The following is a 22234-nucleotide window of genomic DNA, read 5'->3' as shown; positions in this document are numbered from 1 at the left end:
ACCAAAAACAAAACAAAACAAAACAAAAACAAAAAAAATGCAAACCTGCACTCCCGAGACTGGAGAGAAGAGAGGTGGGCAGCCACCCGCCTGCGGCCCTCTTGGGGTCTACCGCGCCCAGCTCTGTACCACCAGAACACTGACCAGCACGGTCAGCACTGCTGAAGGCCTGAGCTCAGGACGGATCGTAACAGCGAACTTCAGACTCGCCTTAGACTTAATTTGTCTTTTAAAAAGTCTCAGGGAACACTGAGCAGGTGCCGAGGCCCACTGGGTCCATGCTGAGGGAAACATCTGAGGCCACCACCCACAGGCACATAAGGCCACTTGCCACACTGTCATCTGAGCCACTACTGCAGCTGGGGGAGATCCGTATCTCTACAAGACAGATGCCTCTATTTTCACTAAACAGCACATGCCACGGCGTAACTGGCTTTTCTTTTAAAAGATCACTTTGTGAGCATTTTGGCATTTTGATGAAAAACAGAATCATTACGTGAATGTGATTTACAAGTTCTCAGTAACACTCATTATTTACAATAATGGTCAGTGCTCTATTGTTGAACCTTGGGTTGTTCCCAGAGCTTTGCTCTTATAAACACCAGTGATACGAATATCTGCATAATTAAATCAGGGAGCCCCCTCTGAGCCCAAGGCTCCTGACGCAGCCCCTGCCCTGCCCGCACCATGAAGCCCCACCCCCCTGCAAGTGGGCACCACAGGGGTCCCAGTGGGCTTGACTCTCTGCCAACACTACGCCCCAGAAGGGGCCCCCTGTGCTGCTGTCCACCTCTTCTTACTACACTTAAACACTTGCAAAACTGAAAACCACATGCGGTGCATGAATAACAGACATAAGTAAGATAAATATGTCTGATTCACAGGTGATAAAAGTCCTGGAAATACCTGGACCTACTCAAGATGCCACTTCCCACAGGCTGAAGGCTGGTCTCCCCCCCCAACAGAGGGGCTGACTGTCCAGAGGCAGTGGACAGGCCATTTGAGGTAGCAGCCACTGTCACCAGGTGTGACAAGTATCTGTTACCCTTCTCTGGCCTCCTCAGAAGGTCACTTATGAAGCACGATCTCGTGACTGCATAGACTGGATGTGGGCCTCATAAACTCATGCAATCGTCGGACCCCATGAGACACAACACAGTAATAAAACACATGTAGATCTGAAAGCGAACATTCTTCGCAAGCAATTTTTCCTCAATTCTGTGAGTTCTGAAGGCCTCGGGCTGGCAAAACAGTGTGGCTCCCAGCTTTCCTGTTCCCAGGGACAAGAAGGGCGGGCTGCCGAGCCTCTGGGGAGGGGCCCCTCCCCTTCCCAAGTGGGGTGGCCCACCTGCCGGCCACACAGCCCAGGGCTCAGGTTTCTGCACCAGTGCCGTGGCCCACCACCTCCTGGTTCAAAACGAGGTCATTCAGACCTTCCATCAGGACAGACTGTGAAGCTAGAATCATTCAGGCAGTCAGGGTAGAGAGGTAAATCAAGTCAGGTGATCTCAGAGGCCGATTGGAGTGAGTCTGGGAAGTTGGAGACTGTCCCCTGAGGGATCTTATCAAGAGCCTGCCCCTGCTCCAACCTGTTGCCAAGGTGACCTGTCCCAGGAATTTCCCCTCCCTCCAGGGAGCTGTAAGGCGGTTACTGTGTCCCTGTCTACTCAACCTGCCCGTCCCCCTTCAGCCCACCAGTTCCCACCTTTGGCCACGCCGATCATTCCCGGCCTTGTCAGGAAGGAGAAAGATTGGGGGAAGGCGCAGGAGAACAAAGGAATCCTGGTCAGAACACCTCACCTAAAAAGGCCAGAACACCTCGTTTCTGCGGACACCAGGACACCAGCTACGGCCCCTTCTCGCTCGCTGGAGAGATCTATGTGACCCCTTTTTAAGTAAGCCCTGCTTCGTATGCTCGCCTCTGCGCGCTTCTCTGATGTTCCAACTTGAACATGCGGAGAAGCAGTATCAACGGAACCACAAAGACATGTTCGTGCCGCTCTGCCAAACGCAGACCAACCCAGAACCCGAGCGAGCTCCCAGGCAGCACCGATTTAAAGGAGAAGCAGGGAGTACCGGGACCAAAGAGCCAACCCAGACAGAGGCCATCGGCCAAGTGCAGCGGGGCAGAACGTGTCTCCTGCAACTTCTGCAGGGACAAGAGCAGTGGAGGGCAGAGCGCACAGCAAGCAACCCTGAAGACTGTGCCCAGTGGGCCCTCGCCCCAATCCCAGTGACTGCTGGCCAGATGGGGAGACCCCAGCTCTGGCCAATGAAACGAAGACCCGCTGCTCTAGCAGTCGCTCTGAGGGGTCAAGAGGCGTGTTAGCTTCCAAGATGAGCTCCTGCCTTTGAGAGAGACTCACTGCCAAGGCTGCCGAGAGCCACAGGATGCCTTGGAGCAGCCAGGCTGGCCAGCGGCTGGCCTTGGAATGCGTTCAGAGCGTCCACTGGGAACTTCAGGAAGGACTTGGAGGACCGGGCTAAGTGACCTGGGTGGTAGTCCTCAGGGCAGGAGGAGGCTCTGCCTTCCTTCACGATTGTGTTTTTAAAACACTCCACAGCAAAGGGTCTGATCTGTGTAATCAAGATAACTTCACAAGCCCAAGCTCTGAGCTCTCGGGCATGCGGCCCTGTGTCTGTGGCCCGAGCTCCTAGCAGCTGTCCTCCCTACCCAGAGCTGCAGCTCTGCACCCAGCAGGGGAGGCAGGACTCCAGAGAGACGCCAGTGGGGACATGGAGAAGCAAGGCCAGCCTGGCCCTCCTGCCATCAGGGTGGGCTCGGAGCAGAGGGCCTCGTCCACCTGCCTCCGCCTCTTGCCTCCCATCATGGCAGCTGTGCAGGCTGACCCTCACCCACTGCTCCCAGAACCCGGGGCCCAAGGATGATGACCAGGACACCAGGGGCTCTGTTAGGTCCCTGGTTTCCACCCTGCATTGGGAGTGGCAGTGAGGCCAGAGGCCGGCACAGAGACTCGCAGGGGGCAGTCTCTGTCCCCGAGAGGGGGTGTTCCCCTGACTCAGGAGTGCAAATGAAGTCAAAGCCACAAATCAGAACTTGCAGAACCCAGGCAGCAGGCGTCTGTGGAGAAACTTTTGTTCTAAATGACAGATTCAGGGTTTCAGGGAATTGGCTGCATTCTGTGGTCCCACCAAATGGGGCCTGCAGAACTTCCAAGAGGCAGATTCTTTAGCACTTTGGAAAATTCATATTCTTCTTGCTCTGTGCCCCCGCCTCTCCTGAACGCACTAGGGTGCCCCAGGGGCTCCACTCTGCGGCGGTGGACAGTCAAGGAGCCCCATCTCACCTGGTGCCCTGCACCTGGGCCAGATGGAGAGCAGGGCAGAGGCCAGGCTGAGCCCCAGGGCCCCAGGCCTACCTGGGCCCCTTGTGGACAGCTCCTGGGGTGGGGTGGGGGTTCCCTCCACTGCACAGCCAGAGCCCACCAACATCAGTCCACCTGCTGCCAAAGCCGTGGGAGACAGGGCGCCTCCGGCTCCCAAGCCTTGCTCTACTCCAGGGAAGGAAGGTGGGACTCAGGAAGGAACTCATCTTAGGCCTTCACAGTTCCAAAGAATGGATACCACACTCATATGTTCAGTCCCCTCCATCTACTAAAGGAACCAGGCTCTCAGACCAAGGAGGCCCTGCCTGTCTCAGTGCCAGTCCTCGGGCTGCAGATCACCCGCAGAGAAAAGGACAGATGGACAGATGAGTGAATGAGTGGACAGAGAGAGGAGCAACTCCCATGGGAATTGGAGCGCTGATGCCCCCCACACCTCCTCCATGGAGTCTCCTCTCAGCCGTTTCAGGGAATATGTTGTTAAAACCACAGGCCTCTGCAGAGGGTTGCTTATGGAAAACAAAAAATAAAGCAAATGAAAACAGGAACAAGAAATTTAGCATCGTAGGAGCAAATGCAGGAGGGGCACAGGCAGACACGCCAGCGCCTGGACCTCTGGCTGATGGCTGCCGGTCAAGCTCCCACAGGCCACTCACTTGTTCAGAGGGCACAGGCCTCCAGAGGAACTGGGTGTCTGCTAACAGTGAAGGCCAGGTTTGGAACAGCATCTCTGCTTAAGATGTGACCCTGAACAGCAGCAGAGGCAGTGCCCCAGCCACTGTGGGAACACATTGCCACCCGGATGCACAGCCTGGAGACGGCTGCTGTTCCGGCTGTGGCCGACACAGAGGACTGACAGCTGGATTCAGAGCCGCCTTCCCCGCTCTGGCAAAAGAGGCTCCAGGAGCTGGCAGAGGCAGCTCCTCCAGGAGCCGGCACGGACCCCCAGGCAGAGGGGTCCGTGCAGAGCCCATTGCAGGGGACAGCTCCTGCGTGGTGACATTGCCAAGAGTAGCCATCGGCCCGACTCCTTTTCATGGTTCTGGCTAAAAATAAGAATGGTGTCACTTCCTATCCCTCTCATTCTGGCCTCTGTGTGCCACCATGCCAGCACCCCCGGCACCCCAGGTGTGAGCAGGACCCTACCTCCCAGGTGGCAAGCTCCAACCGTAGCCGGGTGCCAAGCCTCGAGCCGGGCATTGCCCACAAGACCATACCATGCCCAACCAGAGCGCTTCTGGGGGCCTCAGAGCTTCGCTTCTCCCCTGTGACTTGTTCAGGGCTGCAGTCCCCTCCCTTGCAGAGGGCACTGGCCTTGCACACGGCCCCACGGTGGGCTCCTGCACCATGGAGCAGGGCCTCCTGGGCCTTCGATGCTACTGGCTGCCTGGGGCTCCTGGGCCCTCAGAGCTCGGCTCCAGGGTCATCACTATAGCCACTGCCCACTGACGGCCCCGGGGCTCTGGAAACAACCGCACTTCCTGGGTGGAAATGACACAGGTAACACAGGCATTTCCACGTGACTCAAGGTCTGCCCCAACCTTATCCTGGTGATTGGGGTGAATCGTCTTGCTCTGGAAGCAGCACAGGAGCAGAGGTGGACATCCACCTCTGAAACGCCTTGAACAAGCAGTGGAAAGGAGACCGGCCACTCCTAAAGTCTCCAGGCCCACACTGTGACACCACTGCCTCCCAGGAATGCATGTGTGATGTCACGTCCCAGGGAGGGACAAACAGGCCCCTCCCACAGGCCTGGAACCCCACACCTGCAGAGCCAAACTGGGTCGGACCAGCACGTCCCTGTGGTATCTTAGATGGGCAAAAATCAGAGACGGGGCGGGGTCCAGGGCCTTCCTCTCTCTCCCCACACATGTGGATGGGAATCCCAAAGGCAAGCAGCTATGCTCTGGAGTCTAGAGGAAGCACCCACATCCAAAGGCAGCTGCAGCCACTCTATCAACACCAACAAGACTGTGTGTCCAACCACAGCATCCAGGAGATGTTTTAGAAGGGATCACCAAAAGGAAGATCCACGACCCCTTTTGCTCCAGACCCCAAGAAACACTAGAGATAGCTCCACTACTTTGTCTCTGAGAGTCTAGCTTTAGAGGTCACAACATTTGGTCCATGTGTCCACCCACATTAACTGGGCTGCAGGTCCCCGATTCCCACCGACTGCCTCTCTCCTCAGCTGGAAACCTGAGCAGGAGCCCAGTGTCTGTCTGTGGTCACTGGCACACACAGTGTGCACATTTCCTCCCAGCTGGGGGCTCTGAGTTTGGGAAATCACACCTGGGCGTGAGCCGGACCAGCATGGCCACCAGCCCTCCTGAGCACAGCATGGCTCCTGGATCCTTATGAGACTAGCATAACTCCAGGCGTTCATGGGTGGACTTCGGGATGAATGCAAAGACATCATGTAATTGCCTGCCCTCTCTGGCCCTCTTTTGGAGTCCCCTTTCTCCTCTGAGACGCTGGAAGAACCGGGTTCATCAGGCACAGCCTCTTAGCTGAACCGTCAGCTGACCCTTCAGCCAAGAGTCAGCACTTCACACACAGCCCACACCCACGGGAGCCCAGCAGGGAGGAGGCTGTGCCCCCGCAGGTCAGGAAGCAGGAGTGGGCTCAGTGCTTCCCTGTGGCCACAGGAACACGCCTGGGGCTCCACATGCAGCCCCTGTGCTCCACGCCTGCCCTGCCCGTCGGAGGCCCTGAAAAGCCCCTTCTTCAGGGGTGCTGTCCCTGCTGGGCCCCCACAGACCTTGCTGTGCTGCCTCACAGTGCAGGTCAGTCCCATCCCTCTGCTGCCCACAGCCTCCCAGGGCTGGTGGTAAAGCCATCCCCACTGGCCCCCAACGAGTCAGGGACCCCCAGAGATGGTGTCGGGGCACAGGCACACAGTTAGCTCATCTCAGGCACACGTTCAACTCTAGGGGTTATTAACTGGGGGCCCTTACGGAGCCCTGATTCTGACCTTGCTGCCCTTGGTGGTCAGTGGCTGTGCAGAGACCTGATGCCATCTGACACGCAGAGTGCCAGGAGGGGTGGATGTGTCGGCGAGGGCATCTTCCCACAGCCAGGGAAGAGCCCCTGCGCTCCCTACTGTGCCCAGGAACACCAGGTTCCACGGGCTGCCAGGAAGGAAGGATGAAGCTGCATCCCAGAGACTGCCCTCCACCCCCACCCTGAGCTGCAGTGTAGCCCCAACCTCAGGAGGATGGTGGCACCCTCACCAACACTGGGCAGGGACAGCAGAGGCCACACTGAGCATGTGCAGGGTGAGCCTGACACCCAAGCCTGCGGAGCTCCCGTCCCTCCCAGCAGGACTCCTCCTGGGCATCATGGAGCAGCCCACCTGCCAAGAGAGGCGGCCCCAGCCTCACACGGGGGGGGGGGGGGTCCAGCAATAGGACCATCTTCCCAGGCACTCGATCAGGACTTCTGTTACCACTGAGCTCAGTGACTACGAAGAGCTAAGGGGGAGGCCCAGAGAGCCCCTGAGACAAGAGGACAGGGTGCCACGGCCAGGCTTCTGCAAGGAAGACCAGCTAGCAGCAATGCAGGCTTTGAGCCGGGCATCAGGTTCCCTCCCAGGACAGGGCAGGGCTCATACACACAGGTCCTGGGGATGGCAGTGAGTAGGCTTACATGATGGCCATGCCCTGGCCTGAAAGTGGGCTGCAAACCACAGGGCAGGCTCACGTCCCCAACTTCAGTGCTAGCCATCACTAAAGAGGTGATGCCCGCATCCCTTGGCCCACAGTGGAGGCGCCGAGGTGGCCTTGCTGGCCAGTACTTCCTGAGAACCTACGTGCTCTGGAGAAGCCCCCTATGCTGCAGCCTCCCAAGGGGCCACCAACGCCTGGGGATGTGCTACATTCTCCTCAGACATCAGAGCTGGACAGTCCAGCTGGACACCAAGGCCAGAAGCTGGGCCGCTCATCCCAGGGTCTGGGAGCCCACAGGAGCCTTGCCTCTTTCCAACACCTGCCTGCCCCAGGCCTGCATGAACACCAGGGCCACAAGCACAGCAGGTATCCTGTTTCTGCAGAAATCCCTGAGTGTAAGGGGCTTATGTTTGGAAAAAGTTATCCACCTGCAGGCTGATCTTTTTACCACTGAGAAGCCAGGGTCTTATCAGACCTGAAACTCACCCTGTGCACAGCCTCAAAGCTACCAAACTCACAGAGACCTCCAACACGACAGCCCAAACCCAGGGAAGGACAAACAGGCACTCACCGAGCAGAGGTGCACCTGCGTCTGGCCCTCTGAACCTGGCAAACGGAGAGAAGGCTGCTCACCCACCTGCCCTGCCCCTCAGAAGCCCCATGCCTTTAACAGAGCAAGGCTCATGCCCAAGAATCCAGCTCAACAGATGGGTTGCTGGCTGCAAAGACACAAGATTAAAACACTTCTGCTTTTCCAGAGTCAGCGCCTTTCCATCTGAACTCCCCAAGCAACTCTCCTCTTCCCAGGCAAGCTGAGGGCGGGAGACGCTGGGGCACCAGAGGCTGGGACATGCACTGTGAGGTGACAGGATGGCCTGGATGGACAGACGGTTGTGAGATTTAGTTCCTTTAGGTAAGTGTAGATATTCCTGAGAGTGACCATCTGAAAATTATATTTGGAAATACCCAGAATGTAAGCTGGCATCTCTGTCACAGGTGGTTAGACACAGGCCCTTCCTGGCCAGGGACAAGCGCCTGATGTCCCCTCCCAGTGCTGCTGCCCAGGAGATCCCACCTGCACTCCGTGCCTCGCGAAAGCCCTCTGGCTCCGGTGAAGCTCACTGTTGTGCTGTCTTCCCCTTGGAAGGCGCAGGGTGGAGGGAGCCCTGCTCCCCTGGGGCTGCCTGGCCTGAGTCTGACGATGGGAGAGAGACGAGAACTCTTAGAATTCACAGGAAGAGGAGGCTGCCTCAAGTCCCACAGCTTTCTGTGATGGTTTCTCAAGTTTCAGCGACTTTCAGCTAAACTGTAAAAAACCGTTTAAATTCTTGACCAATATTCTTGCTAGTTTCACAGATCATTTCTTTGGCTGTCATAAGAATTGAATGCTGAGGGACCTCTGGGGTGCTCTGCATGGAAGAGAGGGTGCCATAAAAAGACCCCAAAAGGTGAATGTCTGCAGAACATCTAGCTCCTTGGAGAACATGAACATGGCACTTTCCACCCTAAGCTCCTTAAACATGGGACAGACCAAAGAGCTGAGACCCGGCACCCCAGGAAGGGCCCGTGGGGGAGGATTTTTCTCCCCACGCCTGCAGAGGAGAGAGCACACAGTACCCCAGGGCCACTCAGCCACGTTCACTGCCTGGTCGTGCCCATGCGCCCAGCACTCCAGGGCAGGAGTTTGGCGGCTCCCTGTCGCTGATGGAGCATATGCACATCTCATCTCCCCCGTGGCCTCCAGCTGCCCTAGAACAGCGACTGACAAGGTCTAGGGAGATGCACTGTAGGGGACCAGGAAACATATTCTGGGGTGGAACCAAAAGGGTGGGAAGAGGTGAAACCCAACCCCTTGAGAGTCTGGTACCTTCCGCATTGTGTGTGCTTGCACTGATCCCCAGAAACGTTATGAGCATCACACCTCGTCAGGCGAGCCCTGTGGCCAAGAGGACAGGTAGGAGTCACATGGCCGCAGAGCACTGCTGGTGTGCCAAGCCGAGCTCAGGCAAGGACACCCAACACTGCGCCCAGGCCAGTCTGGGACAGGCAGAGGGTGGATGCCAGCCACTAGAAATGCCAAGGCTCCTGAGGATGCTGCTGCTGAGGACCCACGTGGTCTGGCACCGCTGTTTCCCGGGGATAGTGAGCCAGGCAGCCAGGGGCTGCACTGTGTCCCCCAAACGCCTACATGACAGTCCTAACCCCCAGCACTCAGAATGTGGCTGGATTTGGAGATGAGCCTTTAAAGAGGTGACCAAGTTAAAAGGAGGTCACCAGGGTGGGTTTGGGTCCAACAGACTGGTGTCATAAGAAGGGGGGACATCTGGACACCAGGAGACAGTGGCATCTGCAAGCCAGGGAGAGGACTCTGCTGAGGAGCTGGCCCTGTGACACCCTGGCCTCTCTCTCCAGCACAGTGCTCTGGGGAGGAGGGTCCTTTCTAGAGCCACCTGGTCCCCAGCCTGGGTGCCTGGCCATGGCAGCCCAGCATGCTGGCCAGCAGGTTCGCCTGAACTGACTTTCATGGCTTCTTAAGGCTGCCTGTGCCCAGGGAGGTAGTCACATTCCTCCTCCCTTGGTCCTCGGAGATCACCGAGTCCACGGTGAGGGACAGTGCCCCTCGCAGTCTGAGATGCAGACCATAACCTGCAGAGACCACTTGGGTTGAAACAGTCTTATTTTGAGTCCAGCACAAACTGTAAGAGTGCACCAAGCACTGATAGTTCTTGGAGTTTTTAGAAACAGTCTCTTAGTTGTAGTTGGACACAATACCTTCATTTTATTTATCTTTATGTGGTGCTGAGGATGGAACCCAGCACCTTGCACATGCTGGGTGAGTACTCCACCACTGAGCCACAATCCCAGGTACAGTTCTTATGTTGTTTAAATGCTCCCACTTGGAGGTTTTAGATTCCCCATATTAAGAATTAACCCTTGGTCCCAAGATACTCATTTTTATGAAAATGCTGGATCACTAGCCATTTAAAGCTCCCAAGACTGAAGAGAGATGCGGAGAAGGTGGCAAGGAGCTGGTGCGGGTCAGGAAGCGCGGGAGTGCGCTCCTCTCCCCAGGCCCCCAGCCAGCCTGCAGCCCCTGGTGGGGAGACGGGGCCCATCCGGGTGCTCAGTGGTCATCAGCTCTTACACTCTTCCTTTGCCACAGATTCTCAGGGGTCTCAGCAGCACCGTCCCCCGCAGCTCTCTCTGGTCATGGCCTGTGGCTGCACTGTGGAGGAGAGGGCCCTGGAGATGAGGACTTCTGTGCCCAGTGGCCTGCCTGGGCACCTACCAAGGGGGCAAGCACCGCTGAAGATGGGTGGGGGTGGGTCCCAGGTGGGTCCCACCCCAGGCCTGCCTCAGGATCCCCTGATGGAAAGGCATCAAGAAACAGACAGAAGGGCAGGGCCTGGACAGCCCTGGGCTGCAGGCAGGACCCCTGGGAGTCACAACCCCCCTGCCTGGGGACGAGGCTCCAGTCCTGACGTCAGACACCTGGCCCTCCCTGGCCTGGGCAACGTTTTCACGCCTTAGATAAAACTGCTGGAGCCCAAAGCACCCTGCCAGGGACGCGAGCAGCCCACCTGTCGGGAAAGCTGTTCAGTCAGAAGTAAGAGCTCGGGGCTGGTGAAGTGGGCCCCAGGGAGCCCGTACCCCGTTAAAGAGAAAAAACAGCAACTCAAGACCGGAGTTTGGCACACACTTGAGCTCCCCGTTGCCAGCCCGCCAGCGAGCAGAGCCGTCTCCTGGGAGGAGGCGGCTGTGTTGTTCACCAATGCTGGCGAGGTGGCTGCTCTGGGGGATTGTTGAGCTGAGGTCCCATCTGCCCCCGAGGAGGTGACGGCAATTAAGGCGGAGAGAGGAAGTGGGTGAGCAGCAGGCGTGCACACGGGCGGGGCCTGCTGAGGTGCTTCACGGGAAACACGCTGTGCGCATGAGCTCACCACAGTGTGTCCCCAGAACTCGTAGGTTGACGTCTCCCCCTGCCCTGGACCTGTGGATCTGACCCCAACCCAATCAGGGCCTTTGCAAATGACCGAGTCACATGAGGCCGCCAGGGCAGGCCCCATCCCACAGACATCCTGTGGAAAGGGGAACCTGATGGGCTCTCGGGAAGCACCCTAAGTGCACAGAGCAGGCAGGTGGAGGTCCAGGGAGGGAGCAGGGGCCGGGAGCACCCCAAGTCAGCACCACCCTTCCTGCCCTGTGAGGAGGAAGAGCCCACCCTGTCTCCACTGCCACTCACCTCACATAGGTCGCAGGGGTCAGCGACTTGGGCTTGGCCCACTGGTAGGGGGGCTGTGGCACCGACAGGTACTGCTCACAGAAGGGGCCCTTCCGCAGGGGCTGGAAGGTGAACTCCTCGGGCGGCAGGTCGGACGTGGGCGGGGTCACACCCAGCTCCTCCCCAGTGGGCTCCGCCTTGAGTGCCACGGAGGGTACATGCTCCAGGGTGGTCTTTCGGGACTTGATGGGGACCCCCTCGCCCAGATCCAGGCTGTCAGTGGTCAGGGCGTTGATGGCCGCCACGATGGCCGAGCTGGTGTACTGGGTGGAGTTGCCAAGCCAGGTGTCCTCAGTCACGCTGACCCGGGGGGAGCCGTGTGGGGACGGCGTGGGCGAGTGGTGCGGGGAGCAGGAGGGCTGCCGGCCATTGAGGCTGTACTTGCGCTTGTTGCAGGGAGACGTGGGCCGGGAGCTGCGGGCACCCAACCAGCTTTCCTCGGTGATGCTTGTGCGGGGAGAAGTGGACGGGGAGTGTCGGGGGGAGCCCAGCAGGTGGCAGGCACCCAGGCCTCGGGGAAAGCCTTCCTCGGGGTCTGTTGTCTTAGGGGACACGCAGGGCGACTGCCACGGGGACGTCTGGGGGGACGCATACGGGTACGAGTAGTTGGACTCGTAGGACGAGGCCTCGGAGTTGCAGCTCCTGGAGGACAGGCTGCTAGCCGGGCTCAGGCAGGAGGGGTCTCTGTAGGCCTCCAGGCTGGGCAGGGTCAGGGTGGCAGTGGACGGCGACCGCTTGCAGCTGGGAAGCACGTCCTCCACCTCCACATCGTGGAAGAACTGGCTGCTGCCATGGTGCAGGCCCAGGTACGAGGTGATCTCGATCCGGGGGCTCTCCAGAGCTGGGGCCCCGTTGGGCCGGGTGTTGCCAGAAGACAGAAAGTACCCTGCGGGCCCACTGTCCACAGCCCCTCCATACCCCGAGGGGTGCCCAGCTGCAGGGACGGCTGAAATGCCAGGAGTGGCTGTCTGGAGGTCATGGCATGGGGCTGCCAAGGAGGTGTGTGCCGCGGGCAGTGGCAGGGCAGAGCTGGTGCTGGAGGGTGCGTAACCGTAGTGCTCTGGAGGAAAGAGACAAGAAGGGTGAGTGGCCGGTCTGCAGGAGCCTGGCCCCACACGCTCTGCAGCCCAGCTTCCCAGTCCCTGGAGGCCTGGACGGGTGGGTGGTACCTTGACCCCCAGGAAGTGGGCCTCTAAGGTGTGGTGGAGGCTGTGTGGACCAGGCCTCCCACCCGACTCCGTCCAAGCCTATCGGGGCAGCAGGGCGCTGTGAGCCAACTCTAGTGTCCTTGGCTCCTCCCACGAGACCCGCATCCCCAGCCATTCTACCTGAGTCCAAGCCCAGCCCCACTCCGGGGCACCCTCTCGGGCTCAGTTCTCTCCTGCACACACACCACAGCCCAGCACTGTGTGTCCTTGATCACTTTTCTCTCCCGTCCCGTCCTTGACCAGTAGGAAAGGAGTTTTGTGGGGCAGAACTTTTACCTGCCCTGGTCTCTGGTGCTCGCTGTCTTCAGAGCCTAGTGTACCTGACACACAAAGAGAAGGTGTTCGCTTTGCTTCTTGGTGAACAGATGTGTGGACGGGATACGACGGAGGGAAGGGCGGTGTGCAGGTGCATGAAGGGTGAAGGCTGCTGGGTGGATGGTTGGGGATGAATGGATGGACAGAGGGATGGATGGGCAGGTGGACAGACGGGTGAGTGAGTGCACAAGTGGGTGAATGGGGTGCATGGATAATGGATCGATAGTGGATGGGAGGGTGGGTGGGTGGGTAGATGGTGGGTCCAAGGATGGGCAGGTATGATGGACGGCAGGGGACGGAGGGCTGATGTAGAGGGGAAGGTGGAAAGAGGTATGTATTTTAGATACAGGGACCTAGACATTCAAACAGATTTAAACAGGATGATCACTGTGAAGGTACGTGATCACCAGCTCAAGGACTAGATGAAAACATGGATTCTGAAGTCCCTCTCAAAGATGTCTGAGGCTAGCTTGTGTCCTAAGAATCCATTTTTTTAAAACAAAACAAACAGACGATCCTGCTGCACAGCTAGATCTAAGAATCATTGTGTATGATTATACTTCAAAATATTTTCTAGAAATCAGCATTGTCCCCATTAGTAGTTTTAACAGGAAAGCTTTCCGGCTGGCGAGCCCTCCCACAGCACGAGCGGTCTGGAGACGAGATCCCAAGTCTGTAAGGAACAGAAGCCGTACAGGGAAACTCTCGCCCTGCCTCCTGACTCAAACGCCCGGGAGAGGCAGTGCTGTATTCAAGGCGGCTGCACTCTGGTGTCCCTGTTCAGAAACAAGCAGGGATGAGCCCCAGGAGCCAGGGGGCTCAGAGCACCCATCCAAACCAATTTTATCTTCTAACACAACGGGCCTGGCTCTCAACATGGGTGGAGTTCTGTTCCTATTCCTGCTTACTTCCCCAAACAGCCACCCACCAGCCTGTCTCTAAACCCATCTCTTATAACCCTCACCATCAGTTCTTTCCTGCGGACAGAACCGCCGCTCCCTCTTCCCAAGGTGACTTCTGGCAACTCCAGAGCCATGACAAGGAAAGGCAGCACAGCAGCCTGGAGGCGACCGGAGCTCTGCAGGCGGCCCCGAGTCAGCGCTGGGCTGGCCCTGCAGCCAGGCGGAAGGGCTGCGCCAGTCCTCGCCATGTGCCAGCCCCACTTCCCAATCGTCACGCCAACCCCTCAAGACAGGAAGCCAGAGTCTACTGTTAAAAGTTAGATTTCAGCCTCTGAAACAATCACCCGGAAAGCCACTTCCTGGAGAAGAGGTGGCATCAGCCAGCCGGTGGCACCTGGGGTCCTACAGGGCCAAGCACTGTGCAGGCCTGGGCTTAGGGCAGTAGACGGGCTGACCCCCCGACCACCAAGCACAGCCCCGGGGAAGAACCCCGTGGACGGCATGGACTATGCCGCTAGGCAAGGACGCTGGCCCAAAGGAACCAAGCTGCAGCAGGCCCAGACAGGCTCAGGTGGGAGGCTGAGGCCGGGAGGAGCAGTCCGCTTGGGCAGTAGGTGGCCCGGCTCTGTCAAAGGTCCTGCCAATGGCACCCACAGCTCTGCGGCAAGGCAGCACCCCAGGCACACACCACTGGGCTCCCTGTCCTCTCTCTCTACTGTTTTACCAAAAGATGTCAAAAGAGACAAGTCAAGGGGGGAGAAGTGTGGTTCTTTATGGTCACCAACATGTCACTCTGCTGTCGAACACAGGTGACAGACACAGAGGCAAGGTGCTCCTCAGAGCCTTCCTGACTGGTCCCACATCCCAAACTGAACTTGCACTTGGGCAGCACACTCAGCACAGAGCCCTGGGATGGACAGGGGAGTATCTCCAGGTAAGAGATTGGGCACCATCTCCTTGACCAAAGACGGACGGAGGGTTCAGGCTGTGTGCAGCACTGGCTTGAATCACCAGGCAGAGTACTGATGGTGGAAGGGTGCATGTATTTGTGAGGTAAGACTCTAGTAGGTTCCAACAAATCATTTTACCATGGTGGGCATGTCCCGGGTGGGCTCTGAGGTAAAGCGGCGCCGGCCCCTCCTCCTGGCGCAGCCCTGGGGCTCGCCCTTGGCACGGAGCTTCTACTCGCAGGCCTCCCACTGACAGGGCTTCCTCTGAAACACACCTCTCCTGGGGCTTCTCCTACTCACGGTCACCGTGCCATACCCTGCAGGCCCTTTGGGCATCTCCCAGGGTCTCCACACACAAACGAATGCCCGCCCACCTGGGAGCCTGCCCACGGGCTCCTGAGGTCCCCAAGGAAGAGCCAGGAGCCACAGGTCCCCTGTGGTCCTCTCCTCAGCATCCAGGGCCCTGGCCACCACCTGGAGCCCCATCAACTCTACAGCAGGCTGAGAGGCACCTGTCTGGCAGGTGAGAGGGATGCAGGAAGCTTCCTCCCCAGAAGTCCCAGCGCAACATCTGCCTCTAGACACACAGCCTCAGGCAGCACATCCTGGGACTGTGGAACCAGGCCCCACCCAGGAGGAAGAGGCTGTGTCGCCCGCCGTGGCAGAGGAGAGGTGCCTAGGAACTGACACCAGAACCCCAGTGACCCTGTCTGCTCAAGGCTCTCTGCTCTGAGGCCTGAGGACACTCACATTCAAGGAAGGATGGATTTTCATTTCCAGCAAATCCAACTCCAGAGGACCAGGGATTGGGAGGCAGAGGCTGGTGGGAGATGCTGAATGTGCTTTGCAGAGGCCCCTGCCAAGGCCCACAGCAGGTGGCTTTGCAGGCTGCCAGGCCCGAAGGAGGCCAGGTGTGGCCCATCAGAGCACACCTCCCAAGACAAGACCACTCACTGCCTCAGCGACAGCGGCCCTGGGTTCAGCTGTACCTGACAGGGAAGGCCATCTGGAAGACTTCTCAGAAACGCCCAGCAACGAGCAGAGCAAACCCCGGGCTACCCTCCCACACGACTCTCCACTCCAGCACCCTCCACCAACAGGACCGGCTTGGGCTGCCCAGGGTCCGGGGGATGGCAAGAGGATCTCAAAAAGGTTCCAGAGGAAATGGCAGGGCAGGGCAGGCAGAGGCATGGCCCTGGGGCTGCTCTGGCCCTCCTGGGCTGCAGGAGGAGGCGTGTCTGAGAGAAGGGCGGGCAGTGTGGGGGAAATGAGGCAGGGCCTGGCTGTGCAGCACAACCCAGACCCAGGACATCCAAAGGGAGTCTTTATTCAGACCAAAGTGCTCCGACGACACCTGGTTTAATGGGGGAAGTAAAAACATTAAGGCTTTATTAAAAAACAAGAAAGATTCGCCTCGTGTGAGTTTTCCTTAAAGAAGCCACAGGTGAAGCTCAGGTGCCCGTGCCTCTGCCGATCTGCCGTCAATCAAGGAGCCCTCAGGTGCTGGCCCTCCATGGACCAGGGAGGCCCCCTCCAGCAGAGGGCTGCCCTGCCAAGCCCACCTGCAGCTGTAGAGCTGACTGTCCCCACTGACTTCCCACCTGTCCTGTCCAAAGCGGAATTCGTTCACATGCAAGGTCAGTCTGCAGGGGATGAGAGAATTCCAGCAACTTTCTTAAAAATTCTGAACAATCTCACCAACTTCTGTCAAGCCAGACAGGACTGAAGAACTTGGCTGCCACACCCAGGAATGCGCCAGCAGCCAAAGGGGCTCTCTGGCCTGCAGCGCAGGTGACTGCAGAAGAGAGTCCTGTCCTGGGCACATTCCAACTGGCACATCCTAAGATGCATCACAAAATGTGAAGCCAGCGGGCCTCCCTCTGTGGCCACTCTGTTCTCCCACTCCTCTAAGTCACGCGGGCCACTCCTCTCGGCCGCCCTCCTGTGCACACACTGCCACACTGGGTGCTGATGCCACAAAAGTGTGCAGGCTGGGAGCAGGGAGTGCAGGACACTGTGCACTGGGCTCCTGAGCTGACCAGCTTCCCTGGTCTTGCCCACCTCAGCAAGCCGGCCTGTCTGAAGGCAGGTGCACCCTTCTGTGGCGTCAGTTCTTTCAGCACCATGAAACGCAATTGCCTCTGAGCAGCCCCAGACGTAAGCGTGTGCTGTGCTTTCCATCAGGACACCTCAGCCGAGCGAGCGGCAGCCCACTGGGCAGTCTACTGTGACCTCCAGGCACGGCCCCGAGTCAGCAGGGAAGTGCAGTCACGGAGCCCTCGCTCTGCATAGGCCAGGATGCGCAGTACATCCACGGTGCTGCACCAGGCAGGTGCTTTCTGACAAGAAACACCCTCTCAGGCCATGGCCAGGTCCCCTCCGCTCACACCGGCTCGCTCCATCACAGAGGACTTAGTTTTCATTGTAAGGAACATCCCCTTTAGCCTTTGCTGGGGTTGAACTGCAGGACACAAGGCTAGAAATAGAACTGGGAAAAGCCTGCCAGCCAGGCCCTGTCCTCCAAACGCTGGCAGACACAGCTCTCTGCACACATACGCAGTGGGGCTGGGGTCCAGGCGAAGATGGGGCAGCACACCCGGGCATCAAACAGAAGAGACGACCCCCAATCCCTGGCAACCTTGCAGGGTGAAGCGTTACTCAGCACACCATGGCACTACCTGAGGGGATGGTGTGAGAACAGGTCAGGCTGCTGGTGTGACAGACAGCAACAGGTTCTGAGGTACTGTTGTGCTGGAGAGACTTACAGGGCAGCAGTCGGGCTCACCGCAGCAGCAGGAAGCGGCCGCCAGCGTCCCAGGACAGCTCAGCACAGCCCACGTAAGGGCCTGGGTCCTGCCCGGGCCCACCCCAGCACACACCCCTCCAGCACCACTGCGTGTTGCCCAGTTGTACAAAGAATGAAAAAGCGTCCACACTGTCCCTTACTAGCTATGGTCTTCCCTGGGAAACTTGAGGTAGGACTAAAATGTCCTGCTCACACAGACAAGCCTGTCCTGGATGGAAACATCTGAGAAGGCAGCACGGCCTTGGTAGGAGAGATTGGAATGCTTTCCAGAAATGTTGACCCTCGGCAAGTCCAGGCGGGAGCCTGGGGCTCTCCTGAGCGCAAGACTTTCTTCCAGGTCTCCTGCCACAGTGGCTGGCCCTTCGACGTCTTCCTGAGGGAATGAAAACCATCCCATTGTTGAAACTGGACTTGAGAACAGAAACCTCTTCCAGATCCTGACTCTGCACTGTCCCCTTCCCTCACAGGATCCTCTGAAGGCCACCAGCGGAGCTTGAGGCAGACAGGCAGAACTGCCCATGTAGAGGTCCCGGCTCCTGCCAGGCCCAGGCTGTGGCCAGTTTCCTCCCAAGTCACCAGGGCGACGGTGCTGGCAGTGTTTAGGCCAAAATAACTTAGAAAACAGGAGCCCTCGGGCGGGAAGCTCAGGCCGCCTCCCAGCTGACAGGCACAGCCTATTTCCTGAGCCCCAGAGGGGAGCCCAGGCCCTGCCTTCTCCCCAGGGGGGACCTGCGGCCTAGCAGGCTGGGTGGAGAAAGGAAGACGCAGGTGCTGGGAATGAACATCACTCCTGTCCTGCCCAGGACAGGATTTTAAAGACCCTCTTTTCATTCTCCCGTGAACGTCTAACACTTGCAGTGCTGAGCACGCTGGAAATGCACAACCACAAAACCAGGTCCTTCCCTCCAAAGAGACTCCATGAGGCCCAAGACTGTGGGTGTAGAGGTGTGAGGGGAAAGGAGGGGAAGGGCAGTAGCATTTGCCCAGGAGTGTGCTCAGGGCTGCCCACTATTTTTTTTTTTTTTTTGACAAAGTGAATCTTTGGAATCAGTGTAACCTGCAAAACTCAGAGCTACTTTTTTTTGCAATTGATCATAGGATTGTGCGTTCTTTATTTATATCCAGGCTCAGAAACAACGTGGAGCACTTTCTCCCACTTGGTCTGGGAAGGACAGGACTATGGCTGTAATGTGATGACTTGTCATAACTTGTGGTGTATAACGCATACTGCCTAAGTGTAGAATGGTTTCCAGCAACTTATCTCTGACACTGTGAAAAGGGGAAGGCCTCCCTGCCCAGAGCTCTCTCCAGGGCCTGAACCCCCCCTCCCCATTATGTGCAGGGCCCTCACAGAAGTGACCCATGGCACTGAGACCCACTTAAGATCCGCCTGGGCTGGGCCTGGGTCCTGTGCTGCACAGCCCTGGAGGTCTGCAGGGTCACCACAGGCACCTCCTGCCAGGCCGCAGCTGCTGTGCTCCTCCCTGAGCCGCCTTGGGCCACAGCTTCCTTCACTACGCACACAGCCCATCCTGTGGGCGAGGCCCTGGCTCCTGGTCCCTGCTCCTCTGGCTGGGCTTCCAGTCAGAAGCTGCTGGGCAAACCAGCAAGGGGAGGCAGTGGGGCCTCGCCCCAACCCTGCTGGCCACCCCACCCAGAAGACACAGGCCTGGGAGGCCACGGAAGACAGCCAGGGCCCCAGCAGCGTCTCCTCTGGACCAACTCTGACATGGGAAGAAGAGGTCTGAAGTGGGGTCCACACTTCTGTGCAGCCAGTCTTAAGTGCAAATGAAATGAACACTGAGGTAGAGAGCACCTTTGATGGGACCACCAATTCAAGAATGAGAGCTGCAGGAGGAAGGAAGGGTGGGGATGCTCACTGCCACCCACAGCCAAATCTCAGTCTGGAAAGCTCAAAGGGGCCGGCCCACGTCTCCACCTCCTGCCCCAACTCTCCTCCCCAAAGCTGTCTCTTTCCCCCATCCACACCTGTCTTGGTTCCTACTGACCCCAGAGCCCTGGAGCCTTCAGCAACAGACACAGATGAAAGGAACCTAGGAGGGAAGATAGTGGGGAGGGTCAGGAAGCGCAGCAGTTGGCAGCCTGGTAGGACATTTACTTTCAAAGATGAACCAGAAGCAAAATAAGCCCATCCCCCAAATCCAAAGGCTGAATGTTTTCTCTAATATTCGAATGCCGATTCACTATCAGGCTCACAATAAGGCAAGGCTGCTAAGGGAAGAAGAGAGGTACTTTGGACTAGGCAGAGGGGAGTGAAGGGGGGAGAGGCAACCTGGCGTAGGAAGGACAGAAGAATGAATCCAACATTATTACTCTATGTGCACATATGAATGCACGACCAGCCTGTTTCCACCTCTCGTACAACCAGAAGAGAAGTTATACTCCATTTATGTGCGATGCGTCAAAAAGCATTCTACTGTCATGTATAACTAAGAACAAATAAAAAATTTTAAAAAGATAAACAAGATACTCAGATTTTTAAAAGCAGGTGGTGAATGCTCTGGAAAATCTTATACATCACCAAAGAGATGGACGAACTTTCCTCCCCAAGGGTCCTATTTGTTCCATCACATTTCTGCAACTGGGCTGGGACAGGGACAGGATAAGGGGGAGACCCACCCAGTTGTTGAATTGGGAAAAGAAGACAGGTGGAGCGCCGTCCAAGTGCTGGGCCAGGGCCCTGGGCGCGCTGCTCTCGCCAGTCTGCCCTGCGACAGGCTGTCATTATTCGCACTCTTGATGTTATTCAAGAATGTCAGCGTGGGGGAGGGGCCATAGGTCTTTTGTTAACTGGAACCTTGATTTTTGACAGAGAACAGAAAATGAAAGGAAGCAAAGGCTCTCGTTAGTGGCAGCGCTGGCGTGAGAGGGGAACCAAAGCCGGGAGCCTTCCTGGAGGGAGCGCAGCGGGGGGCTCCGGGCCTGGCTCCCGGCTCGGCCTCTGCCCAGGCCCCGGCTTCCTGCTGCCCTCTGGCAGCGCCGCTGACCATCTGTCCCGGGACGGCCAGGTCCAAGTCCCTCGCCTCGGACATTCGCGTCCCCGGGGAAGGGCCGGTGGGAAGGGCCTCGGCGAACTCTCGGGTGCCCGCCGCCGTCCACGCCCGCGAGGGCCCGGGGCTCAGGTAGCCACCTGCCCACAGGTGGCCGGGCGCGGGGAGCGCGGGGAGCGCGGGGAGGGCGGCCCGGGTCCCCAGGGCCGGGCGAGGACGGCGTCTCCCACCCGGCCCCGCCGCCCACCCACCTGTGGCGGCCTCGCCGCCCTGGTCGAACTCGAAGAGGAACTCGAAGTCGAACTCTGGGTCGTGCTCCAGCCGCGTCATGTCGGGGTCGCGCGGCGGCCGGTGAGCCCGGCGCTCGCAGCGCGTCCTCGGCGTGACGCGCCCCCGCCCTCCCGCCGGCCTGTCCCCTCCCTTGTCCCCTCCCCGCCCGGTCCCGCCCCGGTCCCCCCGGGTGTTTCCGGGTTTACATAAACAAGCCGCCCGCGGCCGCCGGCTTCCGAGTTTTAAATAAACTCCGCGCGCGAGTCCGGGCGCGGCCCCCGCAGGCCCGGAGTCCCCGACCGAGTGCGGGGACGTGCCGGGCTGGAGCTTCGACGGGGACCGCCCTCCCCGCAGCAGTCCCTCTGCTCGGCGTGGAACGCAGTGTCCAGCGGGAGGAGGCGCGGCAGGTCTGGCTGGTCCCCTCCACGAGGACCGAGACCAGTCTGCTGGATTGGTCCAAAAGTTTAGAAAGAAACAAACTTTCAGGCCGCGAGCCTCTCGGGCCCACGGACTTCCTCTCGGTGGCTGCCCCCGTCTGTGGACCCTGGGCCTTAAGCCCCGGCGGGGGGGGGGGGCTTAAGGGGGGGCCTCCCGGAGCACTTCCCCAACCTGCCGCCGACTCTGCCACTTCAAGCAGGAAATTCCGGGAATAGCATTTTCCAGGCCCCGTTGCTGCAGAAAGTGCCGGGAAGACAGGAGGCATTTTGTGGGATCCCCGGTGCTGGCCTTTGGGATACCTCCCGCAGCACAGGTGCGTGCTGTTCCCGGGCGCCCTCCCTCAGTCCTGCCTGGTTCGTAGCACCCGCCCCTTCCCGCAGACGGCCTCCTAGTCCCCTGGCCCCTTCTGCACTGCACACTCAGGAGTCCCCAGGACTCCCGGTCATTCACGGGCGATTTCCTCGCCCTCTCAGCTGAGCTGATGTTCACCGGGCGCGCCGGCGTGGCTCGGGTACACTCCGTCAGTAGGAAAGGCTGGGCTGGGAGCCGGTCCGTCCTCTTCCTGTCTCTTCCAGCTTTTTGTTCTGACTTTCCCCACCTCTTGGCACCACCTAAAACCAACATCTGGAATACCAGCAAAATGGTGGCCAGGCTGGAGTGGGAGGCTGAGCATCACCAGATGGGAGGGAGCCAGGAAGGAAAGGGAGGGAGGTCAGCACCACCCTGCCACTGCTAGTCCCCAGAGTCCTCCTCCTGCCCTGGGCCCTGGGGAGGGCTTTTTCCAGAGGCCGTCAACCTGGGCCTCACGTGTGCGGCTGCCTCTCTCCCAGGACACTTTCCCAATGGCTGGTTTTCTCTGTGATAAACTGTGGTTCGGCTTGGCCTGATTTAGTTTCTAATAATAGTTCTCACTTTGAGATGCATGTTGGAGGGTTGTTTTGTTTTAGTTTGCTTTTCTGCTGACCTTTGAGTAAATGGAAGTTCTGTTTTCTGTAGAGAAGCATCAACATTTCATTTTCTCTTTCCATTTTTATTTATTT

At 58.4% G+C, this 22234-nt stretch overlaps 1 protein-coding gene across 3 annotated transcripts in view; it reads right to left on the bottom strand.

Annotated features, from left to right (window-relative positions):
- Nucleotides 1-22234, bottom strand: part of Nfatc1 (nuclear factor of activated T cells 1) — a 100024-nt gene that overhangs the window by 74935 nt on the left and 2855 nt on the right. For 2 of the 3 annotated variants that reach the window (XM_046448584.2, XM_046448587.2), the window contains exon 2: nucleotides 11256-12354. In XM_046448584.2, coding sequence (XP_046304540.1) covers nucleotides 11256-12354 — 1099 coding nt within the window. Of the gene's footprint in view, nucleotides 1-11255; nucleotides 12355-20737; nucleotides 20894-22234 lie in introns of those variants that run through there. The other variant, XM_046448585.2, reaches the window with a different exon arrangement.

This window comes from Marmota monax, unplaced genomic scaffold, assembly GCF_021218885.2.
Source record: "Marmota monax isolate L192 unplaced genomic scaffold, Marmota_monax_Labrador192_F-V1.1 WCK01_AAM20220418_F8-fsc00060, whole genome shotgun sequence".
NCBI classification, from domain to species: Eukaryota; Metazoa; Chordata; class Mammalia; order Rodentia; family Sciuridae; genus Marmota; species Marmota monax.
The sequence above is the reverse complement of the archived record's forward strand: the minus strand, read 5'-3'. Positions and strand labels throughout refer to the sequence as shown.